At 35.0% G+C, this 18,870-nt stretch overlaps 1 protein-coding gene across 2 annotated transcripts in view; it reads left to right on the top strand.

Annotated features, from left to right (window-relative positions):
* AGMO (alkylglycerol monooxygenase) overlaps positions 1 to 18,870 on the top strand; it is a 284,977-nt gene that overhangs the window by 132,187 nt on the left and 133,920 nt on the right. For both annotated transcript variants that reach the window (XM_004676735.2, XM_012720743.1), the window contains exons 7-9: positions 13,342 to 13,408; positions 16,308 to 16,373; positions 16,464 to 16,543. In XM_004676735.2, the coding sequence (XP_004676792.1) occupies positions 13,342 to 13,408; positions 16,308 to 16,373; positions 16,464 to 16,543 (213 nt within the window). The remainder of the gene's footprint in view (positions 1 to 13,341; positions 13,409 to 16,307; positions 16,374 to 16,463; positions 16,544 to 18,870) is intronic.

Raw genomic sequence — 18,870 nt, 5'->3', positions numbered from 1 at the left:
ACTAAGAGATAATTCAGCAACAAAGGAGCAGCAAGACATTATGATCATGAGTATACCAGCAGCAAATTTATCCTTTATTAGTAATTTGCCTATCTTGTTCACCAGTGGGTTCCTGGAACTTTAAGAAGTGCCTATAGAATAGAGCTGAAGAAATGTTTTATGTAATGCATGTGAATATTTCATAAACTTCTTTACTCTCTGATTTTGCCTTCTAACTTGTGTGAAGGTAATAATATCCACCCTATAAGAATATGATAGATATTAATGAAATAATATGTGTAAAGTGTAGTCTGGACATGATATGCTTTCAACAAACACTAGATACTATGGAAAAGTCAAAAGACTACTACTACATGTTGGAATTAGTACATAAGTACTAATAAGCAATTATAGATGGAATTCTTACAGTTATATTTCTCCCCATACATTAAAGTTATCCAGGGTCTTACTCAAAATATAAAATGATGGACCTTTTTAAGAAACACATAATGTAATTTTTTTTAAAGATTTATTTATTTGTACATACAGAGCTGGGGTACAGGCCAGAGGCTCAGGGGTGGCGAGAGGCTTCACCAGAGACAGAGTAGGGAGCAGAACAGGCAGATCAATGAAGTACACTGCTGAGGGGAGCAGCGGGCGGGTCAGGAGAGGTCTGCCACGCCATGTGGTCACCTCCAGGGCAGGCGGGAATCGAACTCATGCGGAAGTGAGTTTAGCTTCTCAGTGCAGTGCTTTAACCCACTGCGCTACCAGGGAGGGCCCCACATAATGTAAATTTTTAATGAGTTAAAGATGAACTTGCAATTTGAACGAGCATCCCAAAACATAAGACTGAAAATCAAAATGATAAAATTTGTAAAACCATGAATATAGTTGCAGATAATAATATCTGGAAGACAGATGGGTTTTGTTCATCATGATATTCCCTTTATCTTGAATGTGGATGACAGTCAGCAAGTATTTTTTTTAATTAATTAATTTATTTATGTAAGAAATGGGGTATAGGCCAGAGGTACAGGAAATGAGAGGATTTACCAGAGAAAGAATGGGGAACAGAACAGGTGCATCTACTGAAATACGCCACTGAGAGGAGCAGTGGGAAAGACCAGAGAGTTCTGCTGCTCCATGTGCGTCAGCTCCCTGGCTGGTGATCAGACTTATACTGCAGTGACTGCCCATAATTTGATAATGCTGAGACCTAACTCCTTGTGCCACTAGGCAGGCCCAGCAAATATATTTTTAATTAATGAATGCATTGATGGCATTAAGTACAATCTTTATAATACATGTGTTTGTTGCAGAGGAACACAAAAGAGAAACAAGAACCCATAGTAAAGGTTGGAATCAGATAGACTATAAGTGAACTGAACTGTGTTTCTCCAGAATTCATATGCTAAAACTCTAATCCCTAATATGATTATTTTTAAAATTGCCTTTGGGAAGTAATCAGATCCTGAATACAGTGCTCATGATAGGATTGGTGTCAGTAAAAGAAGGGAGTTGGGAGAGAAAGAAGATGCAGCAAGACTGTGATTCTTATCAGAGACCAAACCTGGGAGCACCTTGATCTTACATTTCCTAGACTCCAGAACCATGAGAAATAAATGTTAATCCTTCAGCCATTCACTTTATTTCAGGTAGTTGATTGTATCACAAGATTTAAAAAAAAAAAAAATGAGGAAGGGGTACATTTTAGCTTGTCCTTACAAGAGATGTATACTAATGGAATAGGGCTGATGAACTTAAGACAAGCAAGTCTTTGTAGATTCTAATCTACTGATTGAAAATTTTTAAGATTTTTTATTTTGTTCTGTAATATTTGACTTTAAAGTATTTGTAAATTAATTTTATTAGAACAGAATTTATGATGGGTTGAATAATACTTGACATTTGAAATAATAAACTTGGAAATGAAAATTTTATGTTTTACTCTGGAAAGTATGAAGTGTTCAGACAGTGCTCCTTACATGCTTGGTGATTCATTAATATTTGCTTATTAATGAATGTAAAAGCTAGAGATGGAATAGGGAATATGATCATAATGACAATCACAGTACTAAGTTTTTAAATGAGTGGAATGTTTGGAACATTCATCATAAGACTTCCTCGATTAAATTTTTGAATGAAACTACTTAATTTTTCAATTTCTTTCTCACTGAGTACCAAAACTCATAAATATAAAATGATGTTGCATGAGAATAAAGTTTTGATGGTTATGCTGATAAAAGTTTCTCATTTTCTTCTAACAATTTAATTGATACTTAAAAAAAAAGTCACTAGGAATCCACTTCTCTTAGAAGGAAGGCCTTCAATAGCTACTTACATTCATTTCTCCAAGGAAATGTCAAAGGTGTTGAAAATGTAAGCTGAGACAAATTCAAATAAGTTGCAACTTGGTCTAGCTCTTGTCTTCTTGGTTGAGGAATAATGTAATTTTGAGTGGCAGGAATTACCCTTCAATTTAATTTATCATAGTCATTGTCCTTTAAAGGTGTTGTTTGTTGTATAAACATAGCCTAGACTTTTTCTTCCTTAATTCTAAACTTTTAACTCTTTAACCTTAGAGTATATGTTCATCAGAAATTTACTCCCTATGAAGCTCTTTAGGATCCCAACAGTCATGATTCCTCCAGATTGTTTTATTTCCAAACTATAAATATTATTTTTTCACTCCTCAATGTGGAAATTCAGCTACCTCCATATTACATGCTTACTGAAGTAGAAAACTGCCTAATCAGATAGGAAAACACTTGGCTATGAATAAATCAGCATTTGTGGAGGATTTCAAAGTGTGAAACTAGTGAGACAAGCACATATCCTTAGAGCTCTGCTTTTTCTTCCTTCCCTGTAGAGAAATCAGTGGCTAATATGGCAGCCACTGCCATCTGTCTAAATACTTGAGTGTGTTGTCTTGAATTAACACAGTAGAACTAGTGGGGGGTGTAATTAAGATTTTATTTTTACATTTCATCACCAGATGATCTACAATATGAATTTATCCATAAATGTTCAGATTGATTAAGCTTTTCATAAGGGAAACAATGAGTGCTTGAAGATCAACTCATTCAAGAAGAAGTAAAATTATTTTAATATGTTAATTTGTAATGTTCATGTGTTTCATCCTTGTTCTAAAACTTTCAATAAGAATTTGCTATAAATTTTATTAAGAGTTAAAATCTATATACATTCAAGCAGTGAAATCTAACAATGCCCCTTCTCAACCTTGAAGTTAGAAATAGCTAAATTGTCTACTGCTAAATTTTAATTTCCATTGTTCCATTCTGCCTTTTTCCAAAGACCTTAACACAGTGCTTTGCATGAAATATCCTCTCAACAAAAATGTTAGAAATAAATAAAACCCACATAGGTTATTTTGATTTCTGCATTTAGTTGATGAGCTGTTTAAGAGCAAGGGAGAATTTCCTACAAGATTCTCCAGTAACAAACAATGTCATTGTTTGCAAAGCAGCATTGCAGGGAGATAGATAAAAGCATTGCTACTATAATTATCAGCTCTAACTTCTGGTCAGATAACTCTTCTATGTGTCTTGTAAATTCTATTTGCTTATCAATTCAAATATTTGTACTGCACAATAATAGTTAAAGGAAAAATTCATTTTTCTCATCCTTTCCCAAATAATAACCTATATGAAAGAAAGAAAAAAAAAAAACTAATGTAAAAACTTTCATTGAAAAGTCCACTGGACTATAAACAAGCTTGCTGCAGAAAATAAGAAAATACCAGTGTACTTCTTCATTTTTTATATTCTTTAAAGCCAAGTCCATGAAAAACAACAAATATTTGCATAATGAAAAATCTATTACTATTTGCATAGTAACTATTTGCTCTTGATTATACAAGTGATAAGATAGTTGGATAGGCTTTATAAATATTTTTTAAAGATTATTTATGCATACGGAACTGGGATACAGAGAGATAAGGGATAGTGAGAGAATTCATCAGAGACAAAAGAGTAGAGAGCAGAACAGGCCTACTGACAAAGTACGCTGCTGAGGGGTGCTGTAGGTGGTTCAGGAAAGGTCTGCGTGCTATGTGGCTCACCTCCTGTGTGGGGATCAAATTCATGCAGCAGTGGCTTTAACTTCTTAGTGCTGTGCTTTAACCCGCCGCGCCACCAGGGAGGGCCTATAAAATATAGTTTTTAATTATCTAAACACAGATTATTTACAATGTTAGTAGAAAACATTTACATGTAATTTGGTACATATAATAGTAGTTGATTTACATTTGAATAGATTTAAACATATGATACATATTTTATATGGTAAATATATAAAAGTATATTAATATCTTAATCTTTCATTTCTCTTAACCTATTAATTTGACTAAATTACTAGATTATATTATTGAAAGACATACTTAGGATCACTTGTTTTTCAAAAAGATACATGAGCTTATAGTTAATATTAAAGGTCTTGTAAAACCAAATTTTTATATGCAGATGTACCTGCACACATTTGATAATAGATATGTACATATATGTATACATGCCGGTATATATAGATATGTAGATGAAAAAGGAGAAAAAAAATGAGAAAGGGAGAGGGAAAAAATGTAGGGTTGGAAAGAAAAAAATCAGAGATGAGGGAGAGAGAAGAGAGGAAGGAAAGAAAATTGAGTAGAAAAAAACTAGTTCTGGTATAACCCTTAGTGCATTTAATTTTGCTATGTGTATGCATTGAGTCATGCCACTAATTTACCCAAAAAAATGTGTCATTTTTCAGAGTGCACTTCAAACATGTCTTTCTCAGTTAAATATAACATGACTGTGATTTTTATATCAGATAATAAATGCCTTAGGGTCTGGCTTAGTATTTCCTTTAAATACTTCAGTGAAATTTGAGGTCCACAGTTGTATGGGCCTTTCTGGAACATCAATCATGTATGATGCTATGAAGAAAAGTCTTGACCACTTAAATTCAAAGTTGACATTCCAATCTATGCTCATCCGAATGCAGGCAATTTCTGACTACGGAGATTTCATTTCACTTCAATCCCAACCAAGGCATTCCTCAGCATTTATCATATTGTTAGCACATTTATTTTAATAATGAGGATTCTGTTTAAACCATAGTGCCCAAGACATATTTTCCCTATTAGGGTTTCCTTTCCAGACAGGAAGCATGAATATTTGTAAGCATCTCTCTCTTATTTTGAAGAACATTACAATAAACTATAGGCTTATGACTTCTTCCTGAAAAGTAAATGACTATAAATATTTCTAAGGCCTTTCAATAACATGATGGAATTTTTGGTAACACATATAGAAAAATTGAAGGGTAGAAATATAATGTGACAGCTCAGTATTTTTCTAAACTTTGACAAAATAGAGAAACTGAAATTTGTTCTTATTTTTGAGGTTATATGGGTTTACAACCTAATATATTATTTAGAAGTATAAGGTCACACTTTTCACTGGGATTGTTACCAGGCCACACCCATCATCCAGTTACCCATAGTCCTCCACCATAGACCACTGAGAGCCTTCCAACTTTTCTCTTTCCCTGTAGACCCTCCTTCTGGTTGTCAATTGTACACCTAAATTTCTAGGATTTTTTATTAGTTTTAGATTTTAAAAGTCTCTTCCTAACTTCAAGAGTCAGTGAAGAGAGAGAATGCAATTTTTTGAGCAGCTCAAACATATGAAATATTTTTGTCTTAAATTCATGGTATGTTTTTGGTGACAGCAAGTCTCATTCTCAATTTGAACAGTGTTTAATCATTTCTGAACTCCTAATTGAACTACAAAATCTGACTAGTCTCGTTCTCATGCGTCAGTGAAAATAATTAAGAAATGTGTGCCATCAAATCAGTCAATTTTATAAGAAATAACTTCAAACAGGCATTACTTTAGAATATTAATTTTGATGTTTTATAGAGTTCAACTGTAAGTAATTTTCCATTTCATTAGGAAAGACATTTAAAATGTTTTTTCAGATAATAAAGGGTAGTCAGAAAACTCCTGAGAACTATGTCATAGAAATAGTTCATGGCTAATAGTTCATACTAGGCATTTAATTGTTTGAATTTCACCTACTTAGTGCACTGAGTTTTAGGACAAACTTATTCAAGGTGGATAAATTACAGCTGATTCCTCAACAACATGAGTTTGAACTATGAAGATCCCTTTATATGCTGATATCCTTAGAAACAAATGACATAAAGTCTTAATATCAATGAATACAGTATAGTACTGTCATGATTTATTTAAATCATGCTACATTTATTGAAATCATACTACAATAGGTAGTAATCAACTGTTTAAGTTATCAATAAGTTTCCAGTGAACTGATTTTGCAGAATGAATACTTATAAACAGATTTTTTGGTGTGAGAGGGTAGGGGCATTGACTCCTCTATCCCTGTGTTGTTGATTGGTCAGCTGTACATGTGATGGGAAATTCATTAATCTTTTAGGTCTCTGAGATATTCAACTTTTTCAAAATTTGACTTCATGTCAAGGGGCAGGGAATTAAAAGTATTTGAAATTATTAAATTTTTTTGATCTGAAAAATATGCTTCATCTCTGGCTCCTTTTATTGAAACTGAAGTCCATATAAGCCTATGCTGTGAGAACATAAAAGTAATTCAAGAAATTAACCTGCCAATTGTCACAGAAATCATCTATCTCAACATCTAGTCTCTAAATTTCTGGCTTTGGTTTGCTTTATCAGTCCCTTCACTTTAGCTATATAAATATATATAAGTTTCTAGATTCTAGAGTCAAAGATCATGTTTGGACTTCCTTTCCTGACTAAACTCTGAGGTTATTCTATAATCATAGTTTGCTCCTAGTCTTAGGGACAGTTATTAAACTCATTCCCTAATGCGGCCTTTCCTCAAACTCCCATATCTGATTACAGATACCACAAAATGCTTGCCTATTAAACTCCAAAATATTGGAACAAAGCAAGAAATTCATACCCAAAGTTTGTTTCCTCACTATTGTCATTGTGGGCCAGGTTCTTTTATTTTGAGAAACTGTTCAGTATATTGTGGGATGGTTAGTAACAGTAAAATGTATTGCTGGCTAGAGTTTAGTAGCACTTTATCCAGCTGTGACAAAAATATCTTCAGACATTACCAAGTGTCCCATGAGATTACAGTCACTCCTATATAGGCTTACGTGGATAAAGGACAGCGAGGTTGACTTATCTACTCAGTGTAATTATATCATCTGGTTAAGCAAATCCTATATACAAGGCAAGGTTGCATGTCCTGTGAGAAACTGGAAGAATGAGGTTTAGTGTCTATACTTCCAAAAATTGCAATATTGTACAAGAAATGAACCTAAATTACTAGGACATAGAGCAGCATTACATAAAAATTAATGATACCTCATTGAGTAACCAAAGAAAGCAAAACAAAACTTTCACTGGGAAAAGAAAATAAGTGCTTGAACTAGTCATAACTATAAATCAAAACATACCCAGAGATCTACTTCAGAATTGAGGTTACCATTTTTGTTGATTGGGCAAATGACATTGATTGAAATATGATGAACCAACCTCACATCTCTGGGAGTAAACCTACTTGATCACAATGGATAATTCACATAATATATTGCTGGATTTGGTTTGTTTTCAATAGTATTACCCAAGGAATATGAAAACACTAGTACATAAAGATATATGTACTCCTATGTCCATAGCAACACTACCCACAATTTCTAAATCATGGAACCAACCTAAATACCCAATGACAGGTGAGTAGACAAATTGTGGACTATAAAGACTTAAAAGAATCTTGATTCATCAAAAATAAATAAGTAAATAAATAAGATGATGAAACAGTACCTTTGGGGACAAAATGGATAGACCTTGAGATGATGATGCTAAGTGAAATAAGTCAGACAGTGAAAGCCAGCTACCAGGTGGTTTCATTTATCTGTGTAATACAAATAACACACACACACATACTGCCAAAGCACAGCAAAAACAATTACCAAGCTATTAAGCTCTTGGAAAAATGTACTGGTTACCAGAAAAATTTACTGGTTGGGAGGTGGGGAGAGAAGAGTAGAATAAATAAGGTCACGTATGGGCCAATGTTAGGGCATTGATATGGGAGATGTGGTAGAAGGTAAGTGATCATGTATATTTGTGGAGGTATAAAAGTGTAACCTCAAAGTTATATAGTTATATAAACAATAGAAAAATTATTAAAATATTTTTTTTTTAATTTGAGTTAACCTAGGAGAGGAGTAGCACGTAAGGATGGAAGGAGCAAAGGGGGGAAGGTCAGTGGATGATGGAGATTTGGTGGTTTGGTTGTGAGCTTGTTTTGATGACTTAAATTTGAAGAGTTGTGAACATATACTCATAAATCATGTACCATGTTACAAGTCAAAATTATATCAGTAAATGATTAAAAAATAAAACAAAAGAATAAAGAAGAGTGCTTAAAAATGTGTCATTTAGCTAAATGATAAAAAAAAAAAAAGCAGTATCCTAATAGGCAAATGTAGAAAGTTAATTCTTAAAGCAGAAGGTACATTGGAAATGAGTATCTGGGAAGACTGAAAAACTTTGAATTCCAAGGATTTTGAACTTTCTTTTGTTTCCTGTGAATGGCCTTTTATGTAAGTCCATTTTATTTTTGATAAGGCAAAGTGACATGATGAGCTGAATGAATTTCATGATCTTGTTGTGTTATTTCCCCCAACAATCTATGGTGAGGGTGAAGGTGAGGTTTCTCCTTTAGCCTCACCATAGATTTATTGGGGAAACTCAGGAGTTTGTGCACAGTCCAGCAAGTGGTTCAAGAAATTTCTGCCATAAAAATGTCGATCAGGGGCCCTCCCTGGTGATGCAATGGGTTAAAGCACAGCACTGAGAATCTAAAGCCGCTTGCGCATGAGTTCGATTCCCACCTGCCCCAGAGGTGACCACATGGTGTGGCAGACCTCTCCTGACCCGCCCGCTGCTCCCCTCAGCAGTGTACTTCACCGATCTGCCTGTTCTGTTCCCCGCTCTGTCTCTGGTGAAGCCTCTCGCCGCCCCTAAGCCTCTGGCCTGTACCCCAGTTCTGTATACACAAATAAATAAATCTTTTAAAAAAAAAATGTCAATCAGAAAAAAATGGTTTTCAGCAAATTGATAGTATTATTGAAATATTTTATCTTTATTATTTATTTTTTCCAATTTATTATAATACTGTTTAACATAATTGAGAAACAATCTGTTTGTAAAACAATGATTTCAAGAAGTAGGCAGAAAAATGTTTAAGTTGCAATTTTTTAGGCTTATGTTAATAAACAGCACCCACATTTTAATAACACAGGAACTAAAAACAGTCTTAACATCTTCAGATATCAGGCATCCTTTTGAATATAAGATGAAAGTAGTTTTTTTTTTAAGGTTTATTTATTTATGCATACAGAACTGGTGTGCAGGCCAGAGGTTCAGGGCTGGCGAGAAGATTCACCAAAGACAGTGGGAGGCAGAATAGGCAGACTGATGAAGTACACTGCTGAGGGGAGCAGTGGGTGAGACAGAAGAGGTCTGCTGCACCATGTAGATCACCTCCAGGCAGGGGATGTATTGAAGCAGCTGTGGCCAGCTTACAGTTCTGCATGCATCCTAACCTGTTGAGCCACCAGTGAGAGCCCTGAAAATAGTTGTTTTTTTTTTTTTTACAGAAAAATGCTGTTCCATTTTTGTAAAGGGTATTCCTTACCTTCTAAAGTCTATCATTTATAGATGTCCATTGTCTTCAGTTTATAGAATTCTGACAGAAGTTTGCAGAGTACAAGATTCAGAGTGATGCATCAGAGACTGAAGAAGTCCCATTAGTGTCCAAACTACCCAGAGGGATTTTTTTAAAAGCTTAAATCTCTGGATTCTTTATAAATACTTCTCTTAACTGAAATTAGTGAAAAAGCATTTAATTATAAAAGTTCTAAAAGTTTGCATTGCTTTTATTTTGTGGAAACTGCTATATACCGTAAAAGCAGTAAAATAGAAAAATAGATTCCTGAACTGAAATGGAGATGACCTTAGCATTTCCTCCTGGTAATTTAACTTACTGAGCTTCAGTTTGTGCTGTTTTTAAAGTATTTAAGGTATTGGACTATTTAAGGTATTAAAGTATTTAAGGTATTGGACTATATTATTTTAAGCCATCTTAATTTCTAAAATTCCATAATTTAAATTAACTCATGTAAATCTAAAAAACCAAGACAAATAACTAACTTCTTTTAAAAATGGGAATAGCTACAATTATTTCCACAGTAACATATTTTCAGGAAGTGATTCAAAGCTAGATGTGGTTGAATTAATAAATTACTGAATTTGCAAAAGTGGGCGATAATTAAGTTGTTACGCTCAACCCATATTAATTATTAATAACTTCTTCAAGTCTTTGAATATGAAGGGTTTTCTCCAAGAGAGCTCCTGAGTGGGCTGTCTGAATGATGAATCATCTCCCCCTCTGTAGTGGTATTGCCCCAGATCCAAGGTAGTCATAGACACCACCAGAACATTTAACTGTGGTTGCCTGTGTTTTACTTGGCTTTTAACTACAAAAAAGAAAAAAAAAAAGGTGAACTTTCAATATTGATATCATCATCCTTTAGACTGCAGGAGCAAAAGATTTTCTTGGCGGTAAAGAACTCTACATTAAAAATAATAATAATATTACTGCACTCAGCCAATGCTCCAGTCATCTGAATGCACTCACCATTTGTGTGGCTTTAATTCTCACTGCACATATGCCAGGCCAAGGTTTGGAAATGCATCTGGGTAGCAGAAGCCAGTCAGTGTAGCCTCCTCCATCCCCTTTTGTTGTCTGTTTTTGCAACATATGTTAGGCACCAAAGAGACAAACAAGGACAAAATGGTTTTCTCTCCCATATGGTTTGCTGCCAGAGATACAAAGCCTTACCAAAGCATCAGATTTCAATTTTCTGACTGCTGAGAAAGCCCACTATCTTGTTCTATCCCTCACAATTCTACTCAACAAATATTTTCCCACTAAGTAGAAAGAAATGTATTCCAACAGAATGTGGGATTTTTTTATGTATTCCTCTTCCAATTTCTGATCATTAATACTGTATCTGTGGGGTTCTACCTATTGTGCCCCATTTCATATAAATGTAGTTTCACATAAGGGCTATATAGTAATATATTTTGAGCTGGATTAAAACACAGATGTGTGTATATAAATGACTTTTATTTTATGAACTAACTGAAATTTCTGTTGGAACTGATTTATATTTCTCTGGAAATAACTTTAAAAATGGTAATAGAATTCCAGATTAAGAAAGGAGGAGAGGGAGAAAAAGAAGGGAGGGAGAGAAGTCTAACTTAAAGTACAAAACATAATATTATATGTATTTTGTTGCTTGCAAATCTTCCTATTCCATTTAAATGGAAACAGTACCCTTAGGGAGCAAGGGGGAGCAAGGACCATTTCTTTCAATTGTGTAAACAGTGGGTCTTAAAAGAAGACACGGGGCTCCTACCCTGTGGAGGGATGTGTCAAGTTATGTGACAACCTTTCAAGAAGGTACAGGATCCCACAAACTGAGGTCAATGATGCTACCTCAGCTGTTCCTTTTGCCAAGCAATTTTAAATTGGATATTTTAATATCAGATTCTCAAAAAATGATTAAACTCTTCCCTATAAAGTGTGGCAATCTAGAAATATGTTTGGGACCTTAGGAATCTGTTAATGTTTTCAACTGGTTAGTTGAACATGGCTGTATATTTCTAAAGTAGCAATTTCTTTTGTTTTAAAAGTTTTTATTAAGCATTCAAAAGAGAAACCACTAGAATTTATTTATATATTTCCATCACTTGGATTTAAAAATCAGTATGATATTGATTCATTTGTTTTGGGTATTTTTCTTTTTCATTGCCAAAATAGTGTTGCAAAAGCTAACTTGATAGTAATATGTATATTTCAGTAATACAACTCTACACAAATTACATCTTGCACAATACCAATGCTATTATAACATACAACGGCAGTATTTTTTATAATATAATGATCTGTTATACTTAATTTTCCTTCATTGCCTTAAAATCTATTTTATGTTTGCTTTGTCAAATCAGTATTCAAATAAGATCCTCATACTGTGTTGGCTATACCATTATAAGCAGTCCCATCTCCTTTTTTTTTTTTTTCCACAGCACTGACTGCAAGACTGATTTCAGTGTCATTAGTGCCATGATATTCAGTGGCAATTATTCTTTTCCTTCAAGCATTACTTATTTTTTTACATATCCTCTAATTGGATATGTAAAATGTCATTTCCTAAAATATTATAGTAATGTATTCTATTTGTAATAACTTTGTATTTTGATTAATTTTTGCAATACTTTGTAATAAATGTTATTATGGAAAATTAAAGCATTTGATTATCTGCCATGAATGATGGGAGAATAATCTAAATTAAAACACTATTAGTTTCATAATATGATGAATAATTTACACAAATCCTGCTGTTCTTTTAATGACATATTTTTATGGTTCCTTAGAATTTGTGGGCTTTAGCATAGGGGGCCCTTCCTAATGTTGAAAGTGAACATTAAGAGGAGTATAGGCCAGATTTTGAGGAATGTTTACTTGCAAAACAAAAGCTTCTTTACTTGTTTGACTTTGAACTGTGCCTCTAAGATGGAGCTCTAGATGGTGTCTCTTCAGATAAATAACCGGTTAGGATTTTATTTGAATAAATGTTAGGATTCTATTCGAATAAACAGTAGGATTCTATTTGATGCAGTGGATAATAAACTGCAGTAGTTTTGCTAACTGGCTTCCTATTAGATGAAACTAATTGCAGAAAATACATATTATGTTGCATTTCTCTCCCCAGTTGTCTTCTGTTAACAAAGACATAGAAATGTGAAAGCTGAAAGAACTATGTATTGGCAATAGTTAACAGCGACATTTCTTATCCTCAGAATGTTGTGTGTAGACACTATCATTATTTCCAATGTAAAGATGAGGAAACAGTTATGAAAAGCTTATGTTATTGTCCCAAGGTTACAGGCTTCTAAATGTAGAATCCAGGAATTGAAGAACAGTCTAGCTTGCTTTATTTATTTATTTATTTATTTATTTATTTATTTATTTATTTATTTATTTATTTATTTATTTATTTTGCTATTGTACTATCTCGCCAAATAGTAAGTAATGAGTGTGGTGTCTTATAAGCACCAGGTGGTAGAGAAACGTTTCTCTGTCCTTGAACCCAGAAACTTCCAGTACCTCTTAACCCATGTGCAACCTATATAGGATTTTAAAGTAAGTATTTTCCTATAATCATATATTCATTTGATGATAACTTAGTGAATGTTATTTTCCTTTAAACAGGTCATCAATAATCTTGGCCCTTTGGAACTGATTCTTAATACTCCTAGCCATCATAGGGTTCATCATGGTAAGGGAATTTGATCTATTCTTTCCTTCCTTCTTTGTCTCTAAAAAATCGCATTTTGAGGTCCTCCCTAGTGCACAATGGTTTAGGATGTGGCACTGCAAGCTAGCCGTAGCTGCTTCAGTGCGAGTTCGATCCCCAGTCCTGGAGGTGACCATATGGCTAGGCAGACCTCTCCTGACCCACCCATGCTCCTCTCAGCAGTATACTTCGTTGATCTGCCTGTCCTGCTCCCCATTCTGTCTTTGGTGATGCTCTCACTGCCCCTTCATCTCTAGCTTGTACCCCAGTTCTGTATGAATAAATAAATAAATCTTTAACAAAAAAAAAAAATAGCATTTTGCAGCATTTCATCAGCATTACCCAGTACAGTATACACTGGGAAGATAGGCCTCATTTCTTTTTAGTACATGGACAAGCCTCATCTCCAAAGCAAGGACTGGAGTAGGAAAGCAAAATCTTTTCATATCTGGCTTTGACATTTTCCCATTTTAGCCTAGATCTCTTCAGTAGTAGTGGAAAAATAAATTAACCAGGTAAAGGTGGGACATTTGTATCTTGATGAATCCTGTTGATGGCTACCCCTTGACCTAGTGCTGAGGGTCAATCCTGTCTACAGCCACACAGTGCCTGTTCTTGAAAACTGTTGAGATTCATGGAAGTCTAATAAACAGTACTTCACTTCCCTTCCTGAATTCTGTAATTCTCAACATATGCTACATTTGCCTGAGAACAAAATCTCATGTGACTAGTGCCTAAGCATTAAAATACTGCTTGTAATGTCCTCCCTGATGGTGCAGTGAGTTAGGACACAGCACTGCCAGCTATTCGCAGCCACTTCAGTGCGAGTTCAAGCCCCAGCCTCAGAGGTGATCCACATGGTGTAGCTGACTTCTGCTGACCCACCCGCTGCTCCCCACTCTGTCTCTGGTGAAGCTTCTCACTGCCCCTGCAACTCTGTCTTGTACCTCAGTTCTGTAAACATAAATAATTTTTTTTAATACTGCTTGTGAAATAGCAGAAATGTTTGCTTTTGTGCATCAAAATACCTGTTCTGGAATAGGCATATTACCATTGTTTGGAATAGGCAAAAATATATAATTCCAAATACAAGTCCTATTGTCTGTCGGCAGTAGGATAGTATACAAACTTCATGTAACGGAGAATTACATGGCAGTGAAAATATTCAAACTCTTGCAACATGAAGTGATATGAAGAAATCTCAAGCATATTGGCAAGAGAAGGAAGCCAGTACTAAAAGAATAAATATTATTGTTCTGTTCTTGTTTCTAGATAACACATACACTACTGGAACACTGTGACCACTCTTCCTGAATGGGCTTGAACCTTTCCCCATGGCAGGGAGTAGAGTAGAGCATTATTTCTTCCTGAGTGAGAAGAATGGTTCACACTTGACACACCATTTCCTCTTCCAAACGCAACATTCATTCTTTCCCTCCAGAGAATTGGTAGTGAGTGGGAGGAGAGACCAAGAGTGTTAGGCTTTTTAGGTTCTCTCCAACTAACAGGAATGTAGGGAGTAGATCAGAATAAATCCTCATCAAAGAAGTAGTTGATCATTTCCTCTGTTGACTGAAGAGTATTTTCTCATTCCTGTTGCTTTGTATCAGTTTCTCAACCTAAGCCCTAAACATTTTACATTTGTCTAGGCTGTCTTGTATATCATAAGAGTTGGTCTCTACGGACTAGATGCCAGTAATATTCCCTCCCAGTGTTACCACCAATGGTGTCTCCTCTTCCTGTCACCTGGTCTCAAGGACAGAGTGCACCCCCTTCTAACTAAGAGCTACTGATTAGTTTACCTGTTGCCTTTTTCTGGGTCATTTCATTTTAATAATTACTCTTTACTCCTAATGAAAGGACTATTTGAATTATCCTATCTTCTAAACAACTGGAAAATTATGAGCGAAAACATTATTTTAAGCTGAAATACTTCTATGTTTGTGTAATTTTGTATATTGTACCATTAATTTCTATGTAGATACTGTATTGTATCTAGAATTGATTTAGGGGTATAGGTTCATATCTTTTGAGGTGCTTATTGCCAGACCAAACCCCCCCACCAGAATGTCCATAATATAAAGAAACCTTTGCTCTTTTGTAGTAAAATTAACTTTAAAGTTAATGAAATGAAAACTCAATTTACTAAGAAATGAAGTCTAGTTTTGTCAGTTGTAGGTTTAATGAATTAATCAGATGTTTTATAATGGATATAATAGAGATAAGCTACTAACTTCTGTGAGTACCACATGTGCCCTTGATCGTGTTAAATGGGCATTTCCTTTGCCTGCCTGCCTCCCTGCCCCCAACATCACCCTGCCTGGCCCATGTCTGCGTCCTCGTGGTTCAGCCCCCTTAACTGGTGGGCTTGTGTACCAAGTTCCCTGAAAGAACATTACAGCCTGAAACATCCACTGAGGGCTTTATCCACCTTCACTATCCATAATAACATGCCCTGTGCTTGCTGGAACTAGATCAGTACAAAGGCATTCCTAGGGAAATCATTCTGTTGCATGCCTTCATTCTGTGAGTGGGGTCCAGATATAAGGCAATGAGGTATTAAAAAACAAAACACTTTATTGGGCCCTCCCTGGTGGTGCAACAGGTTAGGATGCAGCACTGCAAGCTGGTCACAGCTGCTTCAGTGGGGGTTCGATCCCACCCAGAGGTGAACCACATGGCACATTGGACCTCTCCTGCCTCACCCTCTGCTCCCTCAGCTGTGTACCTTGTTGACCTACCTGTTCTGCTCCCCACTCTGTCTCTGGTGAATCCTCACACTGCCCCTGTGCCTCTAGCCTATACACTAGTTATGTATGTATAAATAAATAAATCTTTAAAAAAAAACTATCATAATTTTTAAAAATATTTTGTCTTATAGGTAGAAACCGTTACTGCATAGATAAAAACTATGCTGGCACCCTTATTATATGGGATAGAATTTTTGGTAAGTAAAAAGTATGAAAATGTTAACATTTCAATTTGTTCTTTAATTTACAGAAAGTCAAAGATGATATCTTTCATGTCTATCTTCTAGGAACATTTGAAGCAGAAAATGAAAAAGTATCCTATGGTCTAACGCATCCTATTAATACATTTGAGCCATTCAAAGTGCAGGTAATGTAGTTGGTTTATTCTTTCTGAGTATATCATAGCCTGTCAATGTTTATATTAAAAGGGAGAATCCATTGTTGGAAGATTTAATACACTGAACAACCCTGAAAATAAAGATTTTAACCATAAAGGAATTCTGAAATAACACTGACACGCAAAGACTTAAATCGATTGGGGAAGATACATTCAAAAGCAACTCCTGTTAAGAAATTAAAAAAAAAAAAAAGTATTCTCCCAGAATAAATTAAAAAATGTAGCTCGTCAGGATACATTATTTCTCAGAATAGACCTGATGAATATTCATGTGCTCAGAAGGAGTGGTAGTAAAATATATAATGTGGGCTGATCCTGTGGTGAGAAAAATATTTGCTTCAAGCCTGCAATACTCTGGTTAGAAATTCAACATGAGGCCTTTGCCCTGTTCTTCTTGGAACCAAGTGTCAGGAGCTATTACAGGTTCATTGGACTACACATTGCCTCACCTGCTGCAGCTTGTTATGCTGAAGGAGGTTTCTGCTGGACATGTGGTATTGGTTGTTAGCTGGTCTCGATAGCTCGCACTAGAGAAATGAGGAATGTCTGTGCAGCTCTGATCCACCAGTCAGAACACCACAAATACTCCCGGGATTAGGGACTAGTAAATGAGAACAAGATAATGCTTGAAAACCTGAAAAGGTCAGTCAAGACCACTCTGTCCAGGGGATACAGCTTTCCATAAGGGAGGGAATTAAAGGTCGAAGAAGACTGCCTGGTCAAATTGTTAAGAAAGTTAAAATTACAAAATACATTGACATTTATTGAGTTTTTACTGTATATGTAGGAAGGACATTGCTAACAGCTCAGAACAAATATTTAATGAAACCATTACCAGGATTTTATGAAGTAGTGGTTCTTTTTAGTTCCTTTTTCTTTTTTGATGGCTAAAACTGAGATTCCCAGATTTACTCAACTACATAGACCTTGCACATGCAGATACAATCAAGGTGGGTTTCAAATCAAAGCTAAGATTTGGTGAACTCAATTTAACCTTTCCACTCTGCTACCTCTTTATGGGAAGACCTTTGCAAATTGCTTTCACTTTGCAAGGGAGAAGTATTTTTATGTCACACTTCAAAAGAGAAATGAGAAATGCTAATTGTTTCTCAACTATAAGATTTGTCTTTCACTCTCTCACACTCGTGTGTGTGTGTGTGTGTGTGTGTGTGTGTGTGTGTTTAGCAGTACTAAGAGCCTAAGATTTCACATTTCTCTTAGAGAAAACTAACAAACTAGCAAATATTTCCAGGGTACTTTTGTAATAGTTATAGAATTGAAGGCAATTTGGAAGTAACACTTTGAGCACTACGCTTGGTTTGTCTTGTCTCTGTATTATAGAGATTAAAAAGGAAACAGACTAGTTGGTTTCTATCCTATATAGGCGAACATTTTAAACTTAATGTGCATGTGTGTAACAGGAGTATATTAAAGTGTAGACTCTGTTTAGTATCCCTGAGTTCTGGTCCACTATTTGGTTTCTGACAAAGTCTTAAGTGATGCCAATACTGCTGATTCTTGGCTGATTCTTTAGTCTTATACCTTATTGAGGGAAAGGGCTCATATTTGACACAAAATAAGGTATTGAAAATTGTACACAAGGAATTGCATATACAGTTGGAAAATTAAGATTTGCAGAGACACCATATCCAGACAATAACAGATATTTCAGAACTGCTGTTGAATCTGTGTCTGGTCCATTTTGCTGATTTATAGCCTCCAGTAAACAATTCTTTCAGCATAGTAATTACAGCAACTATGTCAGGATTTAGTCTTCTACATGCTTGGTCCTATGGTCAGAAATGTCAAGTTGACAAGTTGTGAAAATCAAGAGCTCCTGAACCACCAAACATAGACTTATTTTCACCTGTATTTCCTTACATTTAGACACACTATTTACTTTCCCACCAGAAGCATCAGTAACAATTTAGCATGACCTGTGCTAGATGGAGAGTTTTCTTTTTTTTTCCTCATTAATTGGTATAAACTATTCAGTTTGCCCTCCATTGGGGTCTAGAAATTTTAGGGCATTGGAAGGCATAAATGAGAAAGTTTTAATTTGTTACCAGGCATTTTTCATATTTGTTTCTAGATGATAGCAATAAAATTGCAATAAGTTTTCAACATAATGAAATATTAATTTTCTGAATTATTATTAACACTGAAAAGATACAGGATATATTTGTATCTAACATTTCCTTCTTTCTTCAAAATCTACCCAACAAACCTTACACTGTTCTTAATTCTTTCAGATTCTTTATTTTATTTCAAGCAACTTTTTTTTTTACATATATATA

This window comes from Condylura cristata, unplaced genomic scaffold (genome assembly GCF_000260355.1).
Source record: "Condylura cristata isolate star-nosed mole 26May11 unplaced genomic scaffold, ConCri1.0 scaffold00005, whole genome shotgun sequence".
Lineage (NCBI taxonomy): Eukaryota > Metazoa > Chordata > Mammalia > Eulipotyphla > Talpidae > Condylura > Condylura cristata.
Note: the sequence above shows the minus strand (reverse complement) of the source record. Positions and strands in the feature narration are given on the sequence as shown.